Source organism: Silurus aristotelis (genome assembly GCF_946808225.1).
Source record: "Silurus aristotelis genome assembly, chromosome: 5".
Classification (NCBI taxonomy): Eukaryota; Metazoa; Chordata; class Actinopteri; order Siluriformes; family Siluridae; genus Silurus; species Silurus aristotelis.
The window spans coordinates 11,214,007-11,237,997 of NC_139578.1; the positions used below are offsets into that span (position 1 = coordinate 11,214,007).

The 23,991-nt window shown below is 37.0% G+C and overlaps 2 protein-coding genes and 1 long non-coding RNA gene across 65 annotated transcripts in view; 1 reads left to right on the plus strand and 2 right to left on the minus strand.

The window, feature by feature from the left end:
• The window catches only part of ank2b (ankyrin 2b, neuronal), a 121,224-nt gene extending 118,589 nt beyond the window's left edge, over positions 1-2,635 (plus strand). For all 50 annotated transcript variants that reach the window (XM_083542089.1, XM_083542103.1, XM_083542108.1 and 47 more), the window contains one exon: positions 542-2,635. In XM_083542089.1, coding sequence (XP_083398215.1) covers positions 542-556 — 15 coding nt within the window. In that variant the 3' untranslated portion in view covers positions 557-2,635. The remainder of the gene's footprint in view (positions 1-541) is intronic.
• Positions 2,636-3,768: 1,133 nt separating this feature from the next.
• The window catches only part of camk2d1 (calcium/calmodulin-dependent protein kinase (CaM kinase) II delta 1), an 80,593-nt gene continuing 60,370 nt past the window's right edge, over positions 3,769-23,991 (minus strand). For 2 of the 14 annotated variants that reach the window (XM_083542195.1, XM_083542189.1), the window contains exons 10-20: positions 23,014-23,136; positions 22,555-22,638; positions 22,280-22,322; positions 17,021-17,055; positions 15,424-15,483; positions 12,373-12,420; positions 11,791-11,839; positions 7,410-7,485; positions 7,227-7,321; positions 6,091-6,322; positions 3,769-5,483 (exon numbers count right to left, since the gene is read on the minus strand). In XM_083542195.1, the coding sequence (XP_083398321.1) occupies positions 5,480-5,483; positions 6,091-6,322; positions 7,227-7,321; positions 7,410-7,485; positions 11,791-11,839; positions 12,373-12,420; positions 15,424-15,483; positions 17,021-17,055; positions 22,280-22,322; positions 22,555-22,638; positions 23,014-23,136 (849 nt within the window). In that variant the 3' untranslated portion in view covers positions 3,769-5,479. Of the gene's footprint in view, positions 5,484-6,084; positions 6,323-7,226; positions 7,322-7,409; positions 7,486-11,790; positions 11,840-12,372; positions 12,421-15,423; positions 15,484-17,020; positions 17,056-22,279; positions 22,323-22,554; positions 22,639-23,013; positions 23,137-23,991 lie in introns of all 14 variants that reach the window. The other 12 variants (XM_083542193.1, XM_083542196.1, XM_083542201.1 and 9 more) reach the window with 7 other exon arrangements.
• Positions 19,170-20,350, minus strand: LOC310726539. Its single transcript, XR_014533788.1, has 2 exons — positions 19,636-20,350; positions 19,170-19,585 (listed from the first exon to the last, which is right to left on the minus strand). It is a non-coding gene; the product is annotated as an uncharacterized lncRNA (long non-coding RNA).

The following is a 23,991-nucleotide window of genomic DNA, read 5'->3' on the forward strand; positions in this document are numbered from 1 at the left end:
TTTTTGTTGGACACAACTTGAACACTTTTAATTTAAACATATATTGTAAAACAAACAAAAAAATGATAACATCGGTTAAAATTTAACGCCACTGATCCAATGCAACCAAACATACAGGCAATGGCTTTGGTACCATGATACACTTCCTGGCCCACATGACAGCTTTCACATTCCTAATTTGTCATGAGACAACTTTCTTAAATGAATGTATAATTTTTGTGGACTAACCTGCAAGTGTGAAAACTCCCTAACAGAAATCCTACTACTGCATTCACTAAAAGCGTGTGTAGATCTTCTAGAGAATTCAAATGAAAACCCTGATAATATAAACAAATTGGTTTTGTATCCCATTAACATCAGCAGAATAAAAACCTAACATTGTTTGGCTTTTATTAACTTAACAAACGCATATGAATATATAAACAATGTGCCTTAATAATTTCACTGCTGTATTTTGCAAGTATTAATTGGAGGAATAAAGTTGAGAATAAACAATACTATGTAAGTATACTGACTTTTCGTGTGAATCTCTTTTTTTTAGGACCCGCATGCATAAGACACGCACTCAGAAAAAGACCGTGGTGAGGGACGGCCAGAGCAAACACATCCACCTGGAGCGACTTGAGGACACTCCGGAGTCCCTACAACCTGACGACCTGCAGCAGCACCTACACCAACTGCTCCATCGCTACTGCACACCAGAAGTGGAGAAGGAGGAGGAGGTGGAAGAGGCAGGGGAGGTGGTGGAAAGAAAAGAAAAGCAGGACACAAACGACTGATTTTCTATCACCCTTTTATTAATTTGCGCTGTGGCAAGCCTCCCAAAAACCTTAGCAGAATAGATCAGATTGTGACCCATATCCTCTTTCGTCACATTTGTTTCACACTATCAATAAGGCAGCAACATCCCGTGTTTCAGATCCATATATTTTGTGTTTATATTTATATCTTCTTTCTTTTTCTGTTTTCCTTTGCAAAAAGGTTTGTGCTTCAATTTTTGGGGGGATTTTTGTTGATTTCGTTTTCCTCTTGTTTTTACTTTGTGACCAAAGATAGTTTCACCTTATTTGACAAAACATTTTGGCTAGAAAATAATCCTAAATAGAGAAAAACATAGCTAAACATTTTGGACGTTACCATCTTTACAAAAAGCCCTTTCTTTTAGAGCTGATGTAATGAGATGTGTAAATATCAGAGCTGAAAATTTCCCAACATGCACTGTAATGTCCATAAACTGCACCGTTACAGTTCCTTCGCTTCAATTCTGTCCACAGGCTTTGGATAACAGACTTTTTAATGTCTGTTACAGGGGGCATTGTTTACTACACACCACAAACGCAGGCTTACATTAGGACAGTATTGAGATTGTGTTTAAGAAGAAGAAGCAAAATAAAAAAGAAAGGGGGGAGGGGGGAGAGAAAACGAATGTGTAGTTTATCACGATACCCAGAATGAGCTTGAGTAATTTGTATGCAGTCTAAATGTAAAATTCACATAAAAATTGCTAGTTGCTAGCTTTTAATGTGCTTTTTGGGAGTTGTGTTGAATGAATGCTTGGCACATTGTTCCTTACTCACGCTCGTTTTTTTTTTTTCTGTTGGTCCCACACATATTGTTATAAAAAGGCGACAACAGCTTTGCACAGTGAATCCAGTCTGCCCTATTTACTCTGTGTGTGTGTGTATGTGTGTGCGTGTGGATGTTTCTTCTCCATGTTAACCTCCAGTCACTACACTGCTACTCCTCGCTTGCACGTAAGAAAGTAGCACTCATTAAAGGTAATTTTATCAGATGATCTTGTTGCTCCCTTCAGTTTTTCCAACACTTTTCACTAATACAGTAATCCCCCGCTTTACCGCGGTTCGAATCTCACGCCCCCGGTTAATCGCGGAATTTAATTTGCCACATAACTAATCTGTTAGTCTGAGTTTTTCCGATCTCTCGCGGATAGTACGATAGACCACAAAACCTACAAGGAATTGTTTTTTTATGGAGTGTTATGTTGAAATAATGAAATAAAAATATGATTATGAATTATGAGATGAAGTTGAATGTTAATACAGTACAGAACTGTAAACGTAAAATAGTATTTTTGGGTTTGCGTTTTGGGCGGATTTGAAACGTAACCACCGCGATAATCGGGGATTACTGTATTTAAAGGACAGCTGTTAGTAATGACTCATGACCACGATTCATAATCGTAACTCTTAAATCTAAAATGTTTCAGACTTGATGTCATTTCCTTCCACACTAGTGGCACAAGAGCAAAATGAATAGAGAGTTTCACAGGGCTGTAACGTGACGATGTGTTGCAAATCTAAAACATGTATTTCATTGTGGCTCACAACAATAATCAAGTAAAAAACAAATGACATGAATAAGATGAAATATACTACTGTTATGTAAAATATCCTGGAGTTTACAGGATCCAATTAGAAATATTTAAAATGAACTGCATGTTTCCCATTATTAGAAACATTCTTTATTTTTATTGATTTATTAAAAATTTTTATTGAAAGGCTTCTACATGACTTTACGTTTAAATGCTGCAAATTATCCGATCAAAAACAAAACCCAAAAACGACAAAGCAGAAGAGTTGAAGTTGTAGTGCAGATACACTGACCTGCTTTTAGACCCTAAATAACACCACCTACTTTCTCATTTATGGTTTTGTATTTCTCTTGCCTTATACATATTTATATCAGGATCACGGCTACTGTACGCTCTGCGAAGCTTTTATCACTGATGCGTAGACGGACTGTGAAAGCTGTAAAATCGCCCTTCCTGGTTGTGCCGAGTCCTTTAATATACCTGTTTATGGCTATAAACAACAGTTTTAGTGAATGCAGTAGTAGCAGTTTAATTATCATATCATGTTTTGTGAATCTGTGATTTGATGGTATATTTACAGTGGCACTGGAGAACACGTGTTGGCACAGAAGGCCGTAAAAGTTACACCGTATCTCAAGGCATGAGCATCCAAATAAACCTCCAGTTTGGTTCATCGCCCATAAAGAATGTGTACAAGTGTGTATTTAGTGGTCTTTACGAGTAGCAAGTTATCCTTGTATATATATATATATATATATATATATTAAATGGACATTTAAGCATGTGTACTATAAAACCATTCTTGAAATTATATTTTAAGCTTCAGATGAAAAAAAGCTTGGGGTCACAGTCAGAGTCGGAGCGTGTGATTAATAATTTCGGCAGCGCAGGACATTTACTGTTTGAAATCGTTTCATGAATAAGCATCTTGTTTCTAGGCTGATGAACATCTATAAAAAGCATGTGTTCATGACTAACAAACAACAACAACAACAACAACAAGAGAGAAACAAACAAAAACAGCAGCTGCAGTGTGTAAATGATGGATAATAAATGATATCATGTAGATCACATGCTGGTGCCTGAAGCTTTTTATTTAACACGCTTGGTGGGGTGGGGTGGGGTGTTGTGGGGGCGTTCTTATTTACTTTGTTTCCTTATGTGCAAAAAAGTCACAAACAAAAACAACAAAAGCTGCTAATCATTTTCCAATGCATTTTAACTCAACAAGAAAGTTCACATAATATAAAAAAAAAAATAACAGGAATGTTTTAGTAATACATTGTGGTGCTGATGTTTTTCTATGAACATTAATATATTGTTTTAAGCATTCACATATAAAACTTGACATTTCCTACATTTTTAAACTTTGAAATATTAATTATAAAATGTTCATTAATTAAATATTTGTTTACTGACAAAAAAAAAAACAAGGGTGTTTTCAAAAGGTATTTATTTGCTTTATTGATTCTGTTTTAACTGCTTGAGTACTGGTACGTCTGTTTACAGTGTACAGGTTTAAGCGATTGAGCATTTATTTTTCTAGTTACAGCAATAAAAGCTCAAAGGGAAACTGAATCAGAATTAAAAAAAAAAAAATACAAAACAAAATTACCCACAGAAAATACAGAATAAGATAACAACTGATTTTATTTGAGACTCTTTATCAGATTTTCTGAATCTAAAGTCAGTATTTATAAACAATCAGTCCTAAATTCTGTTTTCTTCCAGACGGATTTCACAAGCTGATGATCTGAAGCGTTAAGTCTTAAGAGCAAACACACAAGTTTATTTCGAAAAAACACTTACCAATTTATATCAACTCTAGGGTTAAAAAAACAAAACAATATATTTTCCCTGAAATATTTCCACTTACAAATGTTCCTATTGTCCATTATCCCCCTTTACATTAATATCAGTAATATAAACCATTTTATCACACCGACTACTCGTCTCATGTTTAGGTTAAAATGGACAGGAATATAAAGCGTAAACCGTTTATTCTACTTCACCCTTGAACAGGGAACCATCACAAGAGCATATACACGATACTGAGGGGAGAAAAAACTAGTACATACAAGTCAAATAAGTTGATAAAAAGATGTTTCATGCATTACATGATAAAGGCTAATGCTAATCAATTAAAGGAATGAAAACATTTCAGAAAACACATTTTTTTCTTTTTCAGAATACCCCCATTAAGTGTTAGTAAACAATATAGAAATGAAAACAAAAAAAAACTCACAACAAGTGAATGAAATAAAATAGTTGGATTTAGCGGTTAGCGGTGGTTTGTGTCAGTTGTTAAGGTACATTCTTGAACAACATTTTTATCTAGTGTGCTCATGTGATAAGGTGAAAAGCATAAAAGAGCAAAATGCAGCCTAATGTGCTTCCTTTTGTCGATTTCACACATTTGGCCCGCTGCAGCCTAAACCAGAACGTAGCTCGCATAACTAAGGTCAAACTGTCAATTCTCTAAAAGATATAGCACTTTACACGACTTCACAAACACATCACTGAAAATACAAAAGCGAGCTCTTTTGTCTAATGCGTTTTTGTGGTGTTGTTTTTTTTCCTTTGTATTGCACTTGAAATAGAAAAGCACTGAAACAAGACTGGCACTGATTTCCTGCTAATCCTATCTTCAAGACCAGTGATGGACATCGTGTCCAGATCACTAATTACTCTAACTGAATCGTGTCACATGTGCACCCAGATTCGTCCTTGTGCTGTTTGACTTTGTTTCTGATTGTGAACACCAAATATTTTATTTCCTGCTGTACCCACACACCCAAAGATATATCAGCAAGCGTGACTCCCTACTTTCACACTATAAATAATAATAATAATTAAAAAAGAAAAAAACGCTTACACAGTGATTTATGAGGAAAGAGTGTGAGTCGCGCGCGCGCGCGCACACACACACACACACACACACACACACACACACACACACGTGTACGTCCTAATACAAAATGATATTAACTCCCCACCTGTGTGTAGGCTAAAGTCCAGCAGTAACGATATGTAAACAAGACTGACAGGGTAGAGAAGTGGTAAAGGTGGAGTTTGAATGAAGCAGACACTCAGTGGCCATCGAACATGAAGTTCCTTAGATTGAGCTGCGCTGCTCAGGACGTCTCGTTAACTGCGGAACAGGAAAGCATACATTATAGCCATTCCGAGAGAAAACCATGCAAACCATTTATAGTTAACACACACACAGCATTGGTGCACAAACGTTTGCATACAGTGGCCAGTGTTTATCTGTGTGTCAAAGCAGCGTCGGCTAAATGACAGTTGATTGTTATTTTTGAAATACAAAAATAACAACACAACCTTCACAGCAACCAGAGTCACTATATTTTATAAATCAAAAAATCTGGAGAAAATAAAGATGATGCGCAAAAATGCAAAATGGCTGATTTTTGATAAATTCATGTCCGTAATAAAAAAAATTATGCTTAATAGAAAAAAAGGAGAGAGTAGAATCTGAACAATAATGTTGTGTAGTAGCCCTGCAGATAAAAGAATGGATGAAGTATTAGCCGTGTCTAGAATGTTGATGCCACATGATTGTAATGGTTAGGTGTCCACATACATTTGGATTATGGGAAGGAGGAAATTTGTATTATTCTCCACAAATCAGAATGATGCAACTGGCTACAAAAAAATCATTTGCTAGCAGTGATATCAGCGTTTCTCATTTTAAAAAAATCAGCTATATGAAATGAACACACGCTACACACGCTCACTTGGTGGGCACGGTCGGTGAGCCCGAGCGGTGGAAGTGAATATTCTGCCACTTGCTGTCACGGCGATGCCACACCCGAGTCTCCTCCGACTGCATGGTCCGAGGCATGTTGTTAGCATCGATGTACTGCGTGAGTCTGATGTAGGCTATGCAGGCAGCATCTTCTCCCAGCAGGTGCACATGAGGATTCAGCAAGATGGTGTGGACAGTACGTCTGTGGCTTTTGGAGAGAGCTGAAAGTGCAAAAAGAGAGAAAGAAAACATGCTCAGGTATGGTCCTCAGCCACATTTAGTCCCCAGTTGCTGGTATAATAACCTCCACTCTTCAGGGAAGATGTTCTGTAGATATTGGAGTGTGATTTGGGCATCAGTAAAGTCAGGTACTGATGTAGGTTGGGGGGGCCCTGGGGTGAGTCAGTGTTCTGTTCTAATTTATCCCAAAGGTGTTCAATAGGGCTGAGGTCAGAGCCTTAGTGATGCTCTATTATGGTAGCAGTTTGGGGGAAAAAAAACACATATGGCTGGAAAAGTCCCAGTATGTAAAAAAGGTGTCCCAGTACGTTTGTCCAAATAGTGTATTGTAATGAATAATTGGTTCTGGGTCAGTGATAGAACATAACTTTTATTCCATTTGTCTGTCAACAGCTTTTTACTCTTTGGAAATGTTCCTTACATCTGTGTTTTCTCCATTTTTAATTACAGTATGAATTTGGACATGGTGACTTTTTAACCTCTTCTACAGCTACAGGAAAAGATTGATGTTTTGATGGCAACTTTCCTGATTTTCCGATTTCCTGTGTGGAAGCTTTTTTTGCTGTATTTGTTGTAATTATATAAAAAATAAAATAAAATAAATAAACTCATTTATTATTCTTTTTTCTTTTTTCTTCATGGTTTAGTTTCCAAGTGTTTATATTATATTTTATAATTTATTCCCCCAAAAATCACTGCTGAAAGCTTTATTTGTAATAAAATAACATATTAAAAAGAACAAACTCTGGAGCATACTGACCCAATCTGTGCTGCCTTAAAATAGCTATGGTGTACATGCTCGAAACAACAAAACACTTCAACAGGTGACCTTTTGCACTCAACTGTGTTTTACTTTGGCATTTAAACTATTCACTGATAACTTACAGTTCTCAAAGTAGAACCTGTGGAAGTCTGTTCCCTCCACCAGGTTTCCCAAAGCCTCGGGTTCAAATGAGGTCAGTCCGGGGTCACAGATCTTGCTGAAAAAATAAGCAGGACACAAAAAATGTTACAACATGAAAGGACTGCTGTAATATCGGCGATCGAATGGAGAGAACATATACATACGTATAAGCTTCAAAATCTCCGTTGTTGATGGCTTCAATCAACTGCTCGGTCACTTTGATAATCTCCTGCTTCCTCGCTGAAAAGAAAACAAGTGACAAGTGTGAAAAAGGTCAAAGTGGCTTTTAGATTAATTAAAACAAAAATAAATAAATAAAAACAATGCATGTGAGGTTGGATGGTGTAATGGCATAGAGTGACTGGTACTGCTACAAAACACACACACACACACACACACACACACACACACACACACACACACACACACACACACACACACACACACACACGTGTTTAATTCTTTACTATATCAATTTGTACATTTTAATCATGACTTCTATGCCCATTATGAGGTCATTAATATAAATAGGGTATTAGTTACACTCCTCTGAGCATTACTATATAAATGATACTGAACATGGATCACAAATGTGTGGTAGGAAGGAAAAAAGCTTTTTATTAACACTACATAAATGTAAAGAGAAAAAGAAGAAGAAAGAATTTTAAAAATGTTAATCATTAAAAAAATTTCATGAGCTAAAAAACACATTGGCCACAATGCTATTTAAGTAAACGATGTTTGTGTCTGTGCGACTGTTCATAATTATTCAGTCAAAACAGTTATCTATTGCGGAAACACTCTGAGGGTGAGTTTGTAGGAAAAAGCTTGTTGAGTGTTTACTACACTACAAACAATATTTTGTGGACACCTGACTATATGATTCATATGTGCTTTTTCAACACCCCATTACACATTTATTCCTGATTTGCTGTTATAATAAACTCCACTCTTCTGGGAAGAGTTTCCACTCGATTTTGTGGAGCTTGTAACAGCCACAAGGGTGCTAGAAAAGTCAGGTAGTGATTTTGGGTGAGGGGGCCTGGGGTGCAGTCATCTCTAAAGCAGGCCACTCAAGATCTTCTACTCCAACCCATGTAAACCATATCCTTCATGGAGAATTGCCATTCTGGAACAAGTTTGGGTCTCTTAGTTCAAGTGAAGAGAAAATGTTCCTGCTACTGCATACAATGACATCTTGTATGCCTCCAACTTTGTAATAACAGTTTGGGGGAAAAACCACATATGGTGGGAAAAGTCAGGTCCCCCAACACTTTTGTCCATATATTAACATTATTGATTAAATGCAAGCCCATGGATTTTCATGCACATAAGGATCAACAATTCAAACTGAGAAAGAAGTTTTTTTTTTTAAAAGACCATTAAGTCCTACACATGAGCATCTTTAACCAACTGCACATGTACATATAACACAGTCTCATGAGCAATGCTAAGATCACGGGCAAACCTTTGAAGATGATCATTAACAAGTCTCAACGTTCAATTTTTAATTTTCTTTAAATCTCAACACTGCACAATGGTGTAGACTGTAAGTGGGGTGATTTTCACTTTCACCAGCAGAGAGCACTGCTACAATACGTTTATCTGAGCATTAATTCAGCTCGGAGCACTCAGTTGCTGTTGAGGTTCTGCTGAAAATGCATTCACAGCAGTGAAACTATTAAACAATGAGGTCTAACACAGCAAATAAATCTCCAACTTTCATAATTGTAAGTGTTTTAGAAAGATTTATATTGACCTAAAACCCTATAATAAAGAATCTTTATCCTGAAGATATTACAATTACATTAATGATTGTTACTCTAACTAATCTGCTCTGATCTGTGTGAACTCTTGTGTAACTCTGTGCCACTTACACTGACTGGCGATGTGCTTGTGATGTGCCTGAGGCTCTTTGATAGGAGATTCAAGGATAAAACACTGACCACATTTTTCTACACAGTTAAGAAACAACAGAAAAACAGAGACGGAGACTAACAAATAAACGACCAGGAGCAGTTTGAGGTTGTAGCTATAGCACTCCTCTGCTATTGGAAATTTGCTAGGGAGACACCAGACAAAGGATGAGGAGGAAGAGCAGGAAGAGGAGGAACGGGAAGAAGAGAGAGGGCGCTTGAAGGTTCTAGTAGCGTCCAGCAGGTGGTGCACTTGTCAGACAAACAAAGAGTAAAAAGGTGATGAGTGGGTTGGGGTAGAAAGGTGTATGGGCAGATGAACATAATTGCAGACAATTGTGGAAAAATAAAAAATTAAAATAAGTAGAATAAAAAAACAGAAATAAAAGAGCAAAAAATTGTGATGGGAAAGAAAAAGAAAAGACAAAAAGGTTTTGAATGAGTGGAGACAGAGTATGATATATATAGTCATGAATACATTTTACTTCCAAACAAAAAAGTACATGGTACTTTTATTCCTGCAATTCACTCAATTTTACTCACAGCTTTTTAGAATCTGTATGTAGTTAAGGAAATTTTTCCAAATATTTTGGCATTAAGACTGACTTTCCAACTTTTCAATGTTTTCATTGTTTTTAGATTAAAAAGGGAAATGAAGTTAACGAGTAGGTTTGGCTTTGTGTGTACCTGCAATGTATGCGCCATGGTTCAGTAACTTTATTTTAGATTTCTGTTTATGTACAGCCAATTGCTGTAGGTGTATTAGCATGGTGTTGGACTGGGGATCATCCAGTCATAATTGGAGGATGCAATGAACAGAGAATGCACATTGCTAAATCTAAAAAGTTCTAACTGTTCTTATATCACTTTTCTTCCAGTCTGGTCATTTGTCCCAAAGCTGTTGGGTTAAGGGTAACAAATATATAACCAGGCCACTGCATTGAATCATTTTTCTTCTGGAAGTAGTAGCTCAGTGGTTAAGATGTTGGACTTCTGTTTGGAAGGTCATTAGTTTAAATTCCCAGCAACACCAAGATTCACTGCTGGGCAAGGACATTAACCCTCAACTACTCGGTTGTATACACGAGGTAAATGCAAGTTGTTTTAGATAGGCGTGGCATAAATGTAAACGTCCCTGCTTAAGGCATTTGAACACACTTGGATAAAATGCATACACAATGACTGCCACAATTAGTTTGGCTGATTGATAGGAGAAAGAGGTTTTTTCTTTTTTTTTTGCTCTCTTATACTCTTAGTCATGTACTAGTACATTGCATTGTCTGCTGCGCCACCAAAATCCAGCCCGACATGGTTTTCCAGTCCATCAGTCTGCTCTAGAAGATACAATTTAGGTACTCTTCAGTGATATTCTACTATGCAAGTACATTACAATGCAAGCAACTCACCAAGCATCAGATCACAGAAGACCTCGATCAGGAGACTAAAGCCTAGACAACTTATCAATTCTTTAACAAATGTCAGTGCGTCCAAAAATGTATGTGCCAGAGCAAAGCTTAATTTCATGGACCTCAGGTTTGCAAAAGCAAAGAAATAAATTCTAAATATTTATTTAGTTATTTATTTTGCTCTCCTGTAAAAGGACCAGGCTGTAACCATAGGCAGACAGTAATTGCCTTGTTGTACAGCACATTGCACAGACAATTCACTAATGAGCTGACAGAGATTAAGGCTCTATGAACATCATTCTCTCCGATCCCCCACACACACACACACACACACACACACACACACACACACACACACACACACACACACACACACACACACACACACACACACACACACACACACACACACACACACACACACACAATTGCTGCTTGGGGCTGATTTCAATACACCGTCTCATAATGGCTTCAGGAACAGAAAAATGGATGAGACAGGGAGTGAGATAAGGAGCGCACAGGGAACACTTTCTTGTTAATAAGCACCAGTAAGCCTTGCGTCTCTTTAATAGGCTGCTTCACAAGAAAGGGAAACAGCAGTATGCTTTCGCCGTGTCTGCTATTCGAGCATCGGTGCGTCATTATACAATACAGCTACAAAAAATGTATTTATTTTTTTAAGAATTCGACTTATAAATCCAAAAGAATCTTTTATAAATAGGACTGGATAATATAACAATAATAAATTGTGACACATTACATTTCTACGATATACTGTGAATGTCACGATATATAATTTAACAAACTGTCTAGTAAGACAAACATTAAGTTTTACCCAAAAATGTCAAATCTATATGGCCTTCATTCCAGTCCTATTTATAAGGTTTAATGTGTATAAGAACTAAAACACTGAACTTAACCCATGACCTACTGGTTCAAGTGAAGCATGCAGACTGATACAGTGAACTGAAACCACTGAACGACACTTGATACACTCAAATGTTTTCGCATACTAAATTAACGTATTTAATCAGTTTTATTTTTGTATAAAAGGTGATTTTACAGGTTCAGATCTGATCACAGTCAAAAAAAAAAAATATTCACCTGATGAAAAAACAATTAACAGTAGATTAGGGATTCCTAATTTAATAGTAAATTAGGAATTGATTGTTCTAAATAGAATGAACAACATTCTAAAGCCAAAATCAACCTGCTAGACATACCTTTCACATCCTCATCTTCTATGGTGGTGTTGGCACTCTCAGAGGATTCCTTAAAAAAAAAAAAAAGCATTAATGTCAATTCCACGCGAGTACTTATTACGTCAATGAATTTAACGCTTCAGAAGCGACGTAAGAATAATTTAAAAAGATCAAGTTTTTCAAATCTACTTTAGTGCCCTTGATGTTATGTAGCTTGTTTATTTTCAGAGACAAGTTTTTAGCAGCCTGCATTTCCCTCATAGACAGAATAATAAGACCTTTTATACCGTTGCCATACTTTCTAGACAGAAGGTTTTCCCTATAAAGCATGCCACAAAAATGCAAACCCCATGCACGAAAACATACAAAAAAGCAAACTGACACACACATTTCTGGCTTGCAGCAGAGGCATGCACAGCGTTCACTATACATTAAGGGAACCGTATGCTGAAAATCTGTCGCTCGGCTTCTAACGAGGAGATGCGTATGGATGTAGGACAGAAACCAGTTTTGCCAGCTATCAGTCATTAAACCAGCAATCCCCTTTAGGTCAAATTCACAATGGAGCAAGCTCAATCCTAGCAAACCCGTTTATATACATAATACCTTGTTTCCATCAGTGGGGTTGTGGATAACAGTAGATTGAGGCTCCTGAGGTGATCGAGAGGCGCAGAGAGAAAAGGACGAAAAGTGAAGAGGATTAAAGAAACAGAGTGAGAAATGACACTCGTATATTGAAATGTGAAAGTGGAAAAAGGTCACCAAGATTTGCTTTGTTCTGCATCGAACGCATTTTATTTAACGTATTTTAAACATACTTACGGTAATTTCAAATTAAAGCCATTAAAGCATTACCCAGAATCCATTAGCAACACATATTTTATAAGCAAAAAGGGACATTTTTGGACAAATTAGAATTAATAAAAATATACTTGATGGTCTTTGGGGGGGGAAAGTCTACAGCAGAGGAATTATAAGAAAGCAGGTATATGTCAAAAAAATTTACTTAGTTGATAATATATTTATTTTATATATGGTACAGCTATATGGGCAGTTATTTTTTTCTGTCATAATAACGTCCACTCTTCTGGGAAGATGTTGGAGTGTGCTTGTGAAGATTTGTGGCAATTCTGCCACAAAGGCGTTTGCATAGTCAGATACTGATGTGAGGTGAGGAGACCTGGGGTGCAGTCAGCATTCCAATTCATCCCAAAGGTGTTCAATAGGGTTGAGGTCAGAGTTCTATAGCAGGTCACTCAAGATCTTCCACTTTCACGCATGTATACCATATGTTCATCGAGCTCACTTTGTACACTGGTTTGGGTCCCTCTTAAAGTAAAGGAACATTTATTGCTACCTTATTTAAAATATAGTCTATATATAGCCCATATAGTCTATATAATATTTGTATAATAAATACTTAATATTTGTTGATAGTTAATGACCACAAGCTGTTTGATAGTGTGCACTTTGAAGGGGTTGTAATATCCAATTTACTGCACAAATGACTGACAAGTAAATTAAACATTGTACAGTGTGAGGATAAAATGAGTAGATTTGTGTCAGAGTGCAGGCAAGTCAAACATGCAGTGTAAGCAATCATCAATCAATTTCTAAAATTGTCCAACATTAGCTTTAAGACTCCAATGTTAAGCAATGCTAACAAATCTTAAAATATCAGAAGCTGGTGAATAATTAAAATCCCTCTAAACCACTGTCTAAACCAAAGTGTCTAATAAAGGTAAGGGTAGAGAAAGCATTATAGTGAGAAACTTTAATACTGCTTACAATAAAACTACATCACAGAAATAGTGTGAGAAGTTCCTATGCACTTCTATTATCAGGAACAAAAACTCATACTTCCTATTGACCAGGATTACCAGGATTAAGTAACACCATACAACATTGAAAAAGACTGTGGCATATTAAGTGCTTTTCCAGTAGTGCAATCTGGAGCACACAAAACACTGCAGGTAGGAGAAATGTGTGACAAAATGATTTAACCTGAATGAACTGTAGTAAAATGTGAGCAGCTTGTGTGTGGTTTGTCCAAATACGCTGGAAACCAAGTACCAAGCAAGTACTTTAATCATAACATTGACACAAAAAAGTACCTGAAATTAATGAAAAAAATGACAAATGAAATTAACATACAGCTGCTCTGTTTGAAGTAGAGCCAGAGCTGGTGGTTTGTAAGGCAAAATACAGGCAAAACAGCAACAACCACAACAATTACAACACCGCAACAGCAAATCACAAAACACAACAACACTAACAACAGCAAAACCAACAACAGCAAAACCAACAACAGCACAACAAATGTGAAAACTTCACAGAAGAATCATGAACATCAACACTAAACATAAATGGGGCAAGTCCTTTTTGCTGATTGGTTACTAAGACGGTGTAAGACGGAAATGGAGAATGTTTACAAGAGAAAATGTAAGTCTAAATGTATCTACTGATGCTTTCATTCATGCTTTTCCTTTTCTAGAGTGATCATATGAGGAGTAACTTTAGAAGAATCAATCATTTTTCACTCTAATTATATAATTACATTCAAATCATTTGCACTAAGCTAACAGATTGGAAAAGCGCAATTCGTCTCCCTGATCGTAGTTGTACATCGTGTCCAATCAGCAACGAGCATGTTATGTTTAATAAGGACCTAGCCGTTCTGTTTCAGTTAATGCGGTCATGTTTTCGCTTTGGTTTTAAGGTTTTCTGATTTGTTGTTGTGTTTTTAGGTTTGTTTGTGTTTTGCACTTATGGCCCACTGTAAATGAATCCACACATGACGGAGCAGTTCACCTTCAAGTGTAATATTTTGTTTGTGAGTAAACCACAGGAGCAAATTTCGAGTTTAAACAACATTAATTGAAGGCATGAAAGTTGCGACTGTGTTACTAAGTGTATGTTACTTTTATTAAGTTTTAAAATTCATCTTGATTTGTGAGCTCTATGTTATTAATACTCTCCAAAGGCAAATCAATCAGACTACAAAAGTTAGAAAACATAAAATAACTGGCAAAGCCCAACACAAAATTACTAAATATGAAGCTTTTAATGGTCTTGTCAACAAATCAATGGTCAGGAAATTAGTAGATACAAATAGATACCGTAACTCATTATTATAGTAACATATTTACATTTGATAGCTTTGTGGTTATACTAACTGTGGTCAAACTTGGAGATATCTTTTCTATCTGTAAAAAAAAAAAAAAAAAAAAAAAAAAAAGTCGTTCCATTCAATGTTTATTATCCTCAACCAGAAATGCTGTAAACCAAGAAATAGATTAAAAAAAAAAAAAACCTATATAATAGAAATTCCCTGTTTCAAGCTTTTTTCCCTTAACAGTTAAAAATTTGAAATTAGAAATTAGTGGCACACGAGCTCTCATTAGTGCATTTGTTTAATCCTTGCAAATTTTCGGACAAATGATTTGTTGCTAAGATGATTAAAAGCTTTGGCTTAGTCATTTTATTTTGCCCAGGCGTGTATAGATATATATTGTATCTGTGCTTTGTTGTTTTAATAATTGCCACTCCTCTGACTTCCATGCCACAGATTATTAACAAGAAAGAGAATGAAATGCTGAAACAAAGGCAGAAATCATAAGGCATAATGAGATTAGAGACATAGACAGAGAGTACCAGAGCAGGAGAGGAGACTGCCTCTTTAGGGCTGGTGACTACGTTGCCTTTGTTGTTGATCTAAAAAGAGGGAATGCACAGAAACAAGACACGCAAAGCTGTCCAGTGAGGAAATGGTGCGAGCCATTCTGCATATGTGAAATGTTTGGGGCTACTAAACATTAAGCAGTATGTACAGTTGTACTGTTCCCAATAATCATCCATTTACTTTCAAATTGACAAGGACAATGTATCATAAGTTACAGCTGAAGTACGAAAAAACATTGTATGCCAATAGAAGCCCAGGTGAATGTCACACAAGGTTATGGGTAACTATGTCTAAATAAAATGTCTGACTAAAGAGTGTGACTTCAAAGGTGGAAAAAGAAGGGTGATCGAAGAAATGATTAAGCTGACAACCAAGATGGTCTTGTAAGCTGCTTTCCTGCAGGAAGCAAAAAGCCTGACCACATTGTTAGAACAAATTTAGTTTTTTCTTGACACAATACAGCTCATTTTTCCAGCCTGCTGTTTCTTTATAGGTAGAATGAGGTCAGTCTGAATCGTTCCAAGAAAAAGAGTTGCACACCAGAAAAGATTATGCATGCTGATCATATTTAAGTGATTCAGTATTCATTTCTTTGAATACAAAGACTTTTAGGACATCTTACAGCGACTGGAATTGATTTTAAAGAGTAAAGAATAAAAAAAAAAAAGATCCGGGATGAAAAATTATATCAGAACCCTTTCGCTTGAACGAAATGGCTCTCTATAAGACACAAAAGTCAAAGCTGTAAAGTGAAATGGAATATAAATTTATTTAGCCCTGAAAAACTACTGCACACTTCTTTTGTTGTTCTATTAGGAAAACCTAATAAGGAAGAACCAAGCCATTACACATTCACCTCAAAATCTGCAGCGCTGCAAATGCAACATGAGACTTCCTTTTCTGCATTAAGTCACAAAACCAAAACAAAAACCTGCTCATTTGGTGATCAGGAAATGATTATCGTGTACACACTAATCAGCACTAAAAAATAAACTCATCCTTTCCCAAACATCATTGAATAGGGGGAAAAAAAATAAATAAATAAAGTTCTCATTTTTCTGGTACAGCAATCTAAAGTGCTTTTATCAACCTATCAAATAGGAATCTTAGAGGAAGGAAGCTTTCAGATGCTCCACACTCATGATGAACTACTCTCAGTAAATGGCACATGCCTGGCCTTGTTTTTTTGTTTGTTTTTTTACACAGCAGATGTACAACCTTTTGCTACACATCACAATACTGCACTAGGAGTTACAGCTAAATTTCCCATTATGAAGGAAGTTTAAATAGCTGACTGGTATAGGGCAAAAAAGGACAAATGTGAAGGGATGACAGTGAGGAAGTGTTTGATCGACTGTACATTGACGGAAGCTATAAAATGTGACCTGAACAGTTGCAAATCTGTTGCAAAGTGCTGAAATGCAATGCAAGATAAGAAAGTAGTCTCTAAGAGACAAGCTTGATAAAATTAAGAAGAAAAAAAAACTCAAGGTATAACACCATGCATTATTTTTGTGCATCTTTATATAATTTTAAATGGCTGGTGGAAGGAAAATGTGCTCAACCTACCTTAACACTATCAGGCTTCTTGTATGGATTCCCTTCTAAATAAGAGAGAGAGAAAAAAAAGGTATAATTGCATAAATTAAGCACAATTATCAACATCTCAGTGACACACACACATTTTATATGTGTTTTATACAGTGAGGAAAATAAGTATTTGAACACCCTGCTATTTTGCAAGTTCTCCCACTTAGAAATCATGGAGGGGTCTGAAATTGTCATTGTAGGTGCATGTCCACTGTGAGAGACATAATCTAAAAAAAAAAAAATCCAGAAATCACAATATATGATTTTTAAACTATTTATTTGTATGATACAGCTGCAAATAAGTATTTGAACACCTGAGAAAGTCAATGTTAATATTTGGTACAGTAGCCTTGTACTCTAGTATCAGCTAGAATTCTGACCCTCAAAGACCTGTTAGTCTGCCTTTAAAATGTCCACCTCCACTACATTTATTATCCTAAATTAGATGCACCTGTTTGAGGTCGTTAGCTGCATAAAGACACCTGTCCACCCCATACAATCAGTAAGAATCCAACTACTAACATGGCCAAGACCAAAGAGCTGTCCAAAGAGACTAGAGACAAAATTGTACACCTCCACAAGGCTGGAAAGGGCTACGGGGAAATTGCCAAGCAGCTTGGTGAAAAAAGGTCCACTGTTGGAGCAATCATTAGAAAATGGAAGAAGCTAAACATGACTGTCAATCTCCCTCAGACTGGGGCTCCATGCAAGAATTCACCTCGTGGGGTCTCAATGATCCTAAGGAAGGCCAGAAATCTGCCCAGAACTACACAGGAGGAGCTCGTCAATGACCTGAAAAGAGCTGGGACCACCGTTTCCAAGGTTACTGTTGGTAATACACTAAGACGTCATGGTTTGAAATCATGCATGGCACGGGAGGTTCCCCTGCTTAAACCAGCACATGTCCAGGCACGTCTTAAGTTTGCCAATGACCATTTGGATGATCCAGAGGAGTCATGGGAGAAAGTCATGTGGTCAGATGAGACCAAAATAGAACTTTTGGGTCATAATTCCACTAAACGTGTTTGGAGGAAGAAGAATGATGAGTACCATCCCAAGAACACCATCCCTACTGTGAAGCATGGGGGTGGTAGCATCATGCTTTGGGGGTGTTTTTCTGCACATGGGACAGGGTGACTGCACTTTATTAAGGAGAGAGTGACCGGGGCCATGTATTGCGAGATTTTGGGGAACAACCTCCTTCCCTCAGTTAGAGCATTGAAGATGGGTCGAGGCTGGGTCTTCCAACATGACAATGACCCGAAGCACACAGCCAGGATAACCAAGGAGTGGCTCTGTAAGAAGCATATTAAGGTTCTGGCGTGGCCTAGCCAGTCTCCAGACCTAAACCCAATAGAGAATCTTTGGAGGGAGCTCAAACTCCGTGTTTCTCAGCGACAGGCCAGAAACCTGACTGATCTAGAGAAGATCTGTGTGGAGGAGTGGGCCAAAATCCCTCCTGCAGTGTGTGCAAACCTGGTGAAAATCTACAGGAAACATTTGACCTCTGTAATTGCAAACAAAGGCTACTGTACCAAATATTAACATTGACTTTCTCAGGTGTTCAAATACTTATTTGCAGCTGTATCATACAAATAAATAGTTTAAAAATCATACATTGTGATTTCTGGATTTTTTTCTGTCTCTCAAAGTGAACATGCACCTACGATGACAATTTCAGACCCCTCCATGATTTCTAAGTGGGAGAACTTGCAAAATAGCAGGGTGTTCAAATACTCATTTTCCTCTCTGTATATATATATATATATATACACATACATACATATATACACACACACACACACACACACACACACACACACACACACACACACACACACACACACACACACACACACACACACACACACACACAGTGGTGTGAAAAAGTATTTCTTTTTTTTTTTTTGCATGTTTCACACTTTAATGTTTCAGATCATCAAAATAATTAAAATATTAGTAAAAGATAACACAAGTAAACACGACATGCAGTTTTTAAATGAAGGTTTTTAATATTGAGGGAAAACAAAATCCAAATGTGGCCCTGTGTGAACGTGGCCCTGTGTGAAAAAGTGTTTGCCCCCTAAACCTAATAACTGGTTTGGACACCCTTAGCAGCAACAACTGCAATCAAGCATTTGTGATAACTTGCAATGAGTCTGTTACAGCGCTGTGGAGGAATTTTGGTCCAATCATCTATGCAGAATTGTTTTAATTCAGCCACATTGGAGGGTTTTCGAGCATGAACCGCCACAGCATCTCAATAGGATTCAGGTCAGGATTTTTGACTAGGTCACTCCAAAGTCTTTATTTTGTTTTTCTTCAGCCATTCAGAGTGTTTTGGGTCATTTTCCTGCTACAGAACCCAAGTACGTTTCAGCTTGAGGTCACGAACAGATGGCCAGACATTCTCCTTCAGGATCTTTTGGTAAACAGCAGAATACATGGTCCCATTTATTACAGCAAGTCTTCCAGGTCCTGAAGCAGCAGAACCGCCCAGACTATCACACCACCACCACCATATTTTACTGTTGGTTTGATGTTCTTTTTCTGAAATGCGGTGTTACTTTTATGCCGAATGTAATGGGACACACACCTTCCAAAAAGTTCAACTTTTGTCTTGTCAGTCCACAGAGTATTTTCCCAAAATTCTTGGGGATCATCAAGATGTTTTCTGGCAAAACTGAGAAGAGCCTTTATGTTCTTTTTGCTCAGCAGCGGTTTTTGTCTTGGAGCTCTGCCATGCAGACCATTTTTGCCCGGTCTCTTTCTTATGGTGGAGCCGTGAACACTGACCTTTACTGAGGCAAGTGAGGCCTGCAGTTCTTTGGATGTTGTTGTGGGGTCTTTTGTGACCTCTTGGATGAGTCATCGCTGTGTTCTTGGGGTAATTTTGGTCGGCGGGCACTCCTGGGAAAGTTCTCCAGTGTTCCATGTTTTTGCCATTTGTGAATAATGGCTCTCACTGTGATTCACTGGAGTCCCAAAGCTTTAGAAATTTCCAAACTATACAATAAATCTCACTTACTTTTCTTTCTCATTTGTTTTTGAATTTCTTTAGATCTCAGCATGATGTCTAGCTTTTGAGGATCTTTTGGTCTACTTCACTTTATCAGGCAGGTCCTATTTAAGACATTTCTTGATTGTGAACAGGTGTGGCAGTAATCAGGCCTGGGTGTGGCTAGAAAAATTCAACTCAGGTGTGATAAACAACAGTTTTAACAGGGGGCAAACACTTTTTCCACTCAGGGCCATGTAGTTTTGGATTTTGTTTTCCCTGAATAATAAAAACCTTCATTTAAAAACTGCATGTTGTGTTCACTTGTGTTATATTAAATATTAAAGATGGAAACAAACATGCAAAAAAATAAGAAATCAGGATATATATATATATATATATATATATATATATATATATATATATATATATATATATATATATATATATATATATATATTTTTTTTTTTATTCAACACCTCTACACCTCTCTCTCTCTCTCTCTCTCTCTCTCACTCTATAGAGAGAGAGAGAGAGAGAGAGGTGTAGAGGTGTTGACTAAAAAATGTGCTTATAAAAGGAGAAAATTTGCTTTTGATTGACAATGCAATTTATGTAATGCATCTATAATTATTCAAACTACTGTGTAATTATCTGTGAAAATCTGAGATGCGTGTAAGGCCCACACACACGCGCACAATCTCACAGCACAACAATTTATCGAAGTATTAAATCACCCGAGGGCATGCGCTTTTTATATGATTTTATCACAGGTAAGAGCATTTCTATGCTTGATGTGAAAAGTCTTTTATAAAACAGTGACAAAAAAAAGATAGAATCCAGGGTTTAAATAAAGAATTAAATTTACTGTTAATAAGCTATGGTTGCTAAGCAACATAACAGACAAAATAATATCTTTCATGGACCTAATGTAGCATAACTTTATGCTTTGATCCAGAGTGAAAGTTACTCCTATTGTCTGGAGATTGCGAGTTTGAATCCGGATGATGCCACAACCATGCCATTAGGGTTAGAGCAATAATATACTCTTACAACTAACATTAACCAATAATGGACACCTGTAAGACGGAGCATAAGCAGCAGTTCAATATGACACCGTTTGTCTTTGGGTGTCTCAGAGGAAACATGCATTTGAGACATCCAGTGTCATGTGATAAAGAAGAACTATAAGCTAGTAAGTAAAAAAATTGGCAGGACCAAATCAGGGGCAAAACCTATGTTTAAACACAGAAGTCACTCATCATCATGATGCCACAGGTCTGTGTATATCATGGTTTTTTATCTTGTCTGATTAGAGTTTGTGGCAGCGGGGGCGTGGCCAAGCACCGGTTTGTAAAAGGCGGAGGGGCTGAGGGAAGCAAGCGGTAAGAATCACACATCTGCTGGGAATGTATATAATCAGTGTTCTCTTATGCAGTTAGTGTGTGTGTGTGTGTGTGTTGTTGAAAGTGTAAAAACTTCAATAAAGAAGCCTGGTTCTATTGGAACTGGGAGCCGCCCCACTGTTCTTCCTTACCCTGAAACATTCGCTCTCCTACAATTTTTTTTAACCAAAACAATAAATAATAATATATATATATATATATATATATATATATATATATATATATATATATATATATATGTAACGAGTCTTAAAAATTTTGCATCTACTGATCTCTAAAGAGGAAAATAAAATATAGAGATTTCTGAAGCAAATTCACAATACTTCGACCCCTATTATGACAAGCACTTGACAAAAGAGAGCTTCACAGTAAATCATTCATCTCTGGTAAACACTCATTCCAAACAAATTTTTAAGAACTCTTTCACAGAATAGTTTTGCTGTCTCAGGGCGCTGTCACTTCTGAAACTCACTTTAATAGTCTATTAAATGCAATTTTATGGTTTATCTTTTGGGGAATTTCATTACCTCTACACTGAATTTTTTACTGAGCTCAAGACTTCAGTTCCTTTTAATTTATTTTTTTTTTTAATGATTTTGCCAAATCAGTGCTACTACAATAATACTCACTTCTGTTGCGGAAAACAGTAACAGTATCGTAACGATAGTAAAGTATACAATACAGTAACAGTAATTCCCACAGTGGTTAGACAGCGTAATGTTTTAAAAAGGGTTTCTTAAAGGTTCCTTAATTGGTTGTTAGTTCTGGCTTTTAAAATCAGCTTTCATGAAAACCTTTCACAAAACAACTTATAAAAAATCTTATAAAACTTACTTGAGAAGGTCTTTGTGGCAAGCATGGTGGTCAGGATTGCGCCCTGTAAGAGTGAATAAACAGCAAAAAAGTGTGAAAGATTGCTTTAGGTCATTATTATGTAAAACATTAGTCTAAGAGGCAATGATTAAGTCAAAGAAGAGTGGACAGAGTCCACCAATTTTTGGATGATTAATTCTTTTCCTAGCATTTGTTACATCTGGGCAAAAAGTGCATTAACCAAAACAGACCAAACACAATGTAAGCCTCTGGCCAACTGTCTGTGTGTGCATCACCTTTAGCTTTCTCCTAGCGTTGAACTTCTTCAGGCATTCCACGGTCTCCTGTCTGTGCATCATGGAGGCCACTGTAGAGCGTTGCTATAGAAACAGAGGAATTAGTTAAAAAACATTTCTATATATAGATAGTACCTCGCTGGATATGTTTATACATAGTACATGTAGGCAGATGTAATAATAGATTACTGTCTAATGCAAAGGTATGTGTACATCGGTAAAGATAAAGTGCCGGTACACTGTAAGTAGGATACACAAAAGGCTGTACAATTGGACAGATAACACACTATTAAAGTAAATCAGAACAAGGTGTAGGAGGAGAAAGGGAATTAGTAATAATTATAAGCAGGGCTGAAAGGATAATTTGTTCCTTCAGATTTAGTTGAAAGATTGAGCTTTTGTATGTGTGAGTATGGTATGCGTCGTAGTCCAAAACGAAGAAAAAAAAACAATACATACGCAGATCCATGGGTGTTTGAGGGCCTCTGCGGCAGTAATGCGTTTGGCAGGGTTGATGGTCAGCATCTTATTAATCAGATCTTTGGCCTCTGGGGTCACCGTGTCCCACTCAGGAGAAGGAAACTGCACATAAAAGACAAAACCTATTATATGTTCCTCATGGACAAGTATGTAAAGTTTAATGAAATGTGTAGTCTATCCACAGGAAATGTGTAAGATTTTTACATGGATAATTAATGTGAATGTAACACTGCTTGCTAATGCACCCAGCTGCTGATATTGGGTTACTGGCTGGAAACCAGTAAAAGAAAATATACATGAATAAGCTGGAGGTCCAAGACTGTGTGCATATGGTTAGTAATGGTTAGCATACACATGGGTAGCTCATAGCAGGTTATGCATAATGTGACTCTACAAGAGTATAAAGCAATGCTAATTGTGACAAGTGACCAGATTTATACTAACAAATGTCAAGGGATACATCAATGCAAGACTGACCCTATCACAATACTTTTTTCTATTGGGTTAGGGTTAAACTTGTATCTTGAATTTGGTCTGGACTTATAGTCTGGAAAATAGAATCAGGTATACACTATATTGGCAAAAGTTTGCAGACACCTGGTTATAAGTATGGTATGTGTGTTTTGATCATCGCATTCCACATTAAGTCCCAATTTGCTCTTAAAATTCCCTTCACTCTTCTGGGAAGGTGTTAAACTAGATTTTGGAGTAAACTTGTGAAAATTGGTGTATCACAAGGGTGTTAGTAATCAGGTATTGATGTAGGGGAGGTGAGGAGGCCTGGGGTGCAGTCAGCGTTCCAATTCATCCCAAAGGTGTTCAATAGGGTTGAGGTCAGAGTTCTATAGAAGGAGATCTTCCACTCCGAGCCATGCAAAGCACATCATCATGGAGTTTGCTTTGTGCACAGGGGCATAGTCATGCTAAAACAGGTTTGGGTCTCCTAGTTGAAGTGAA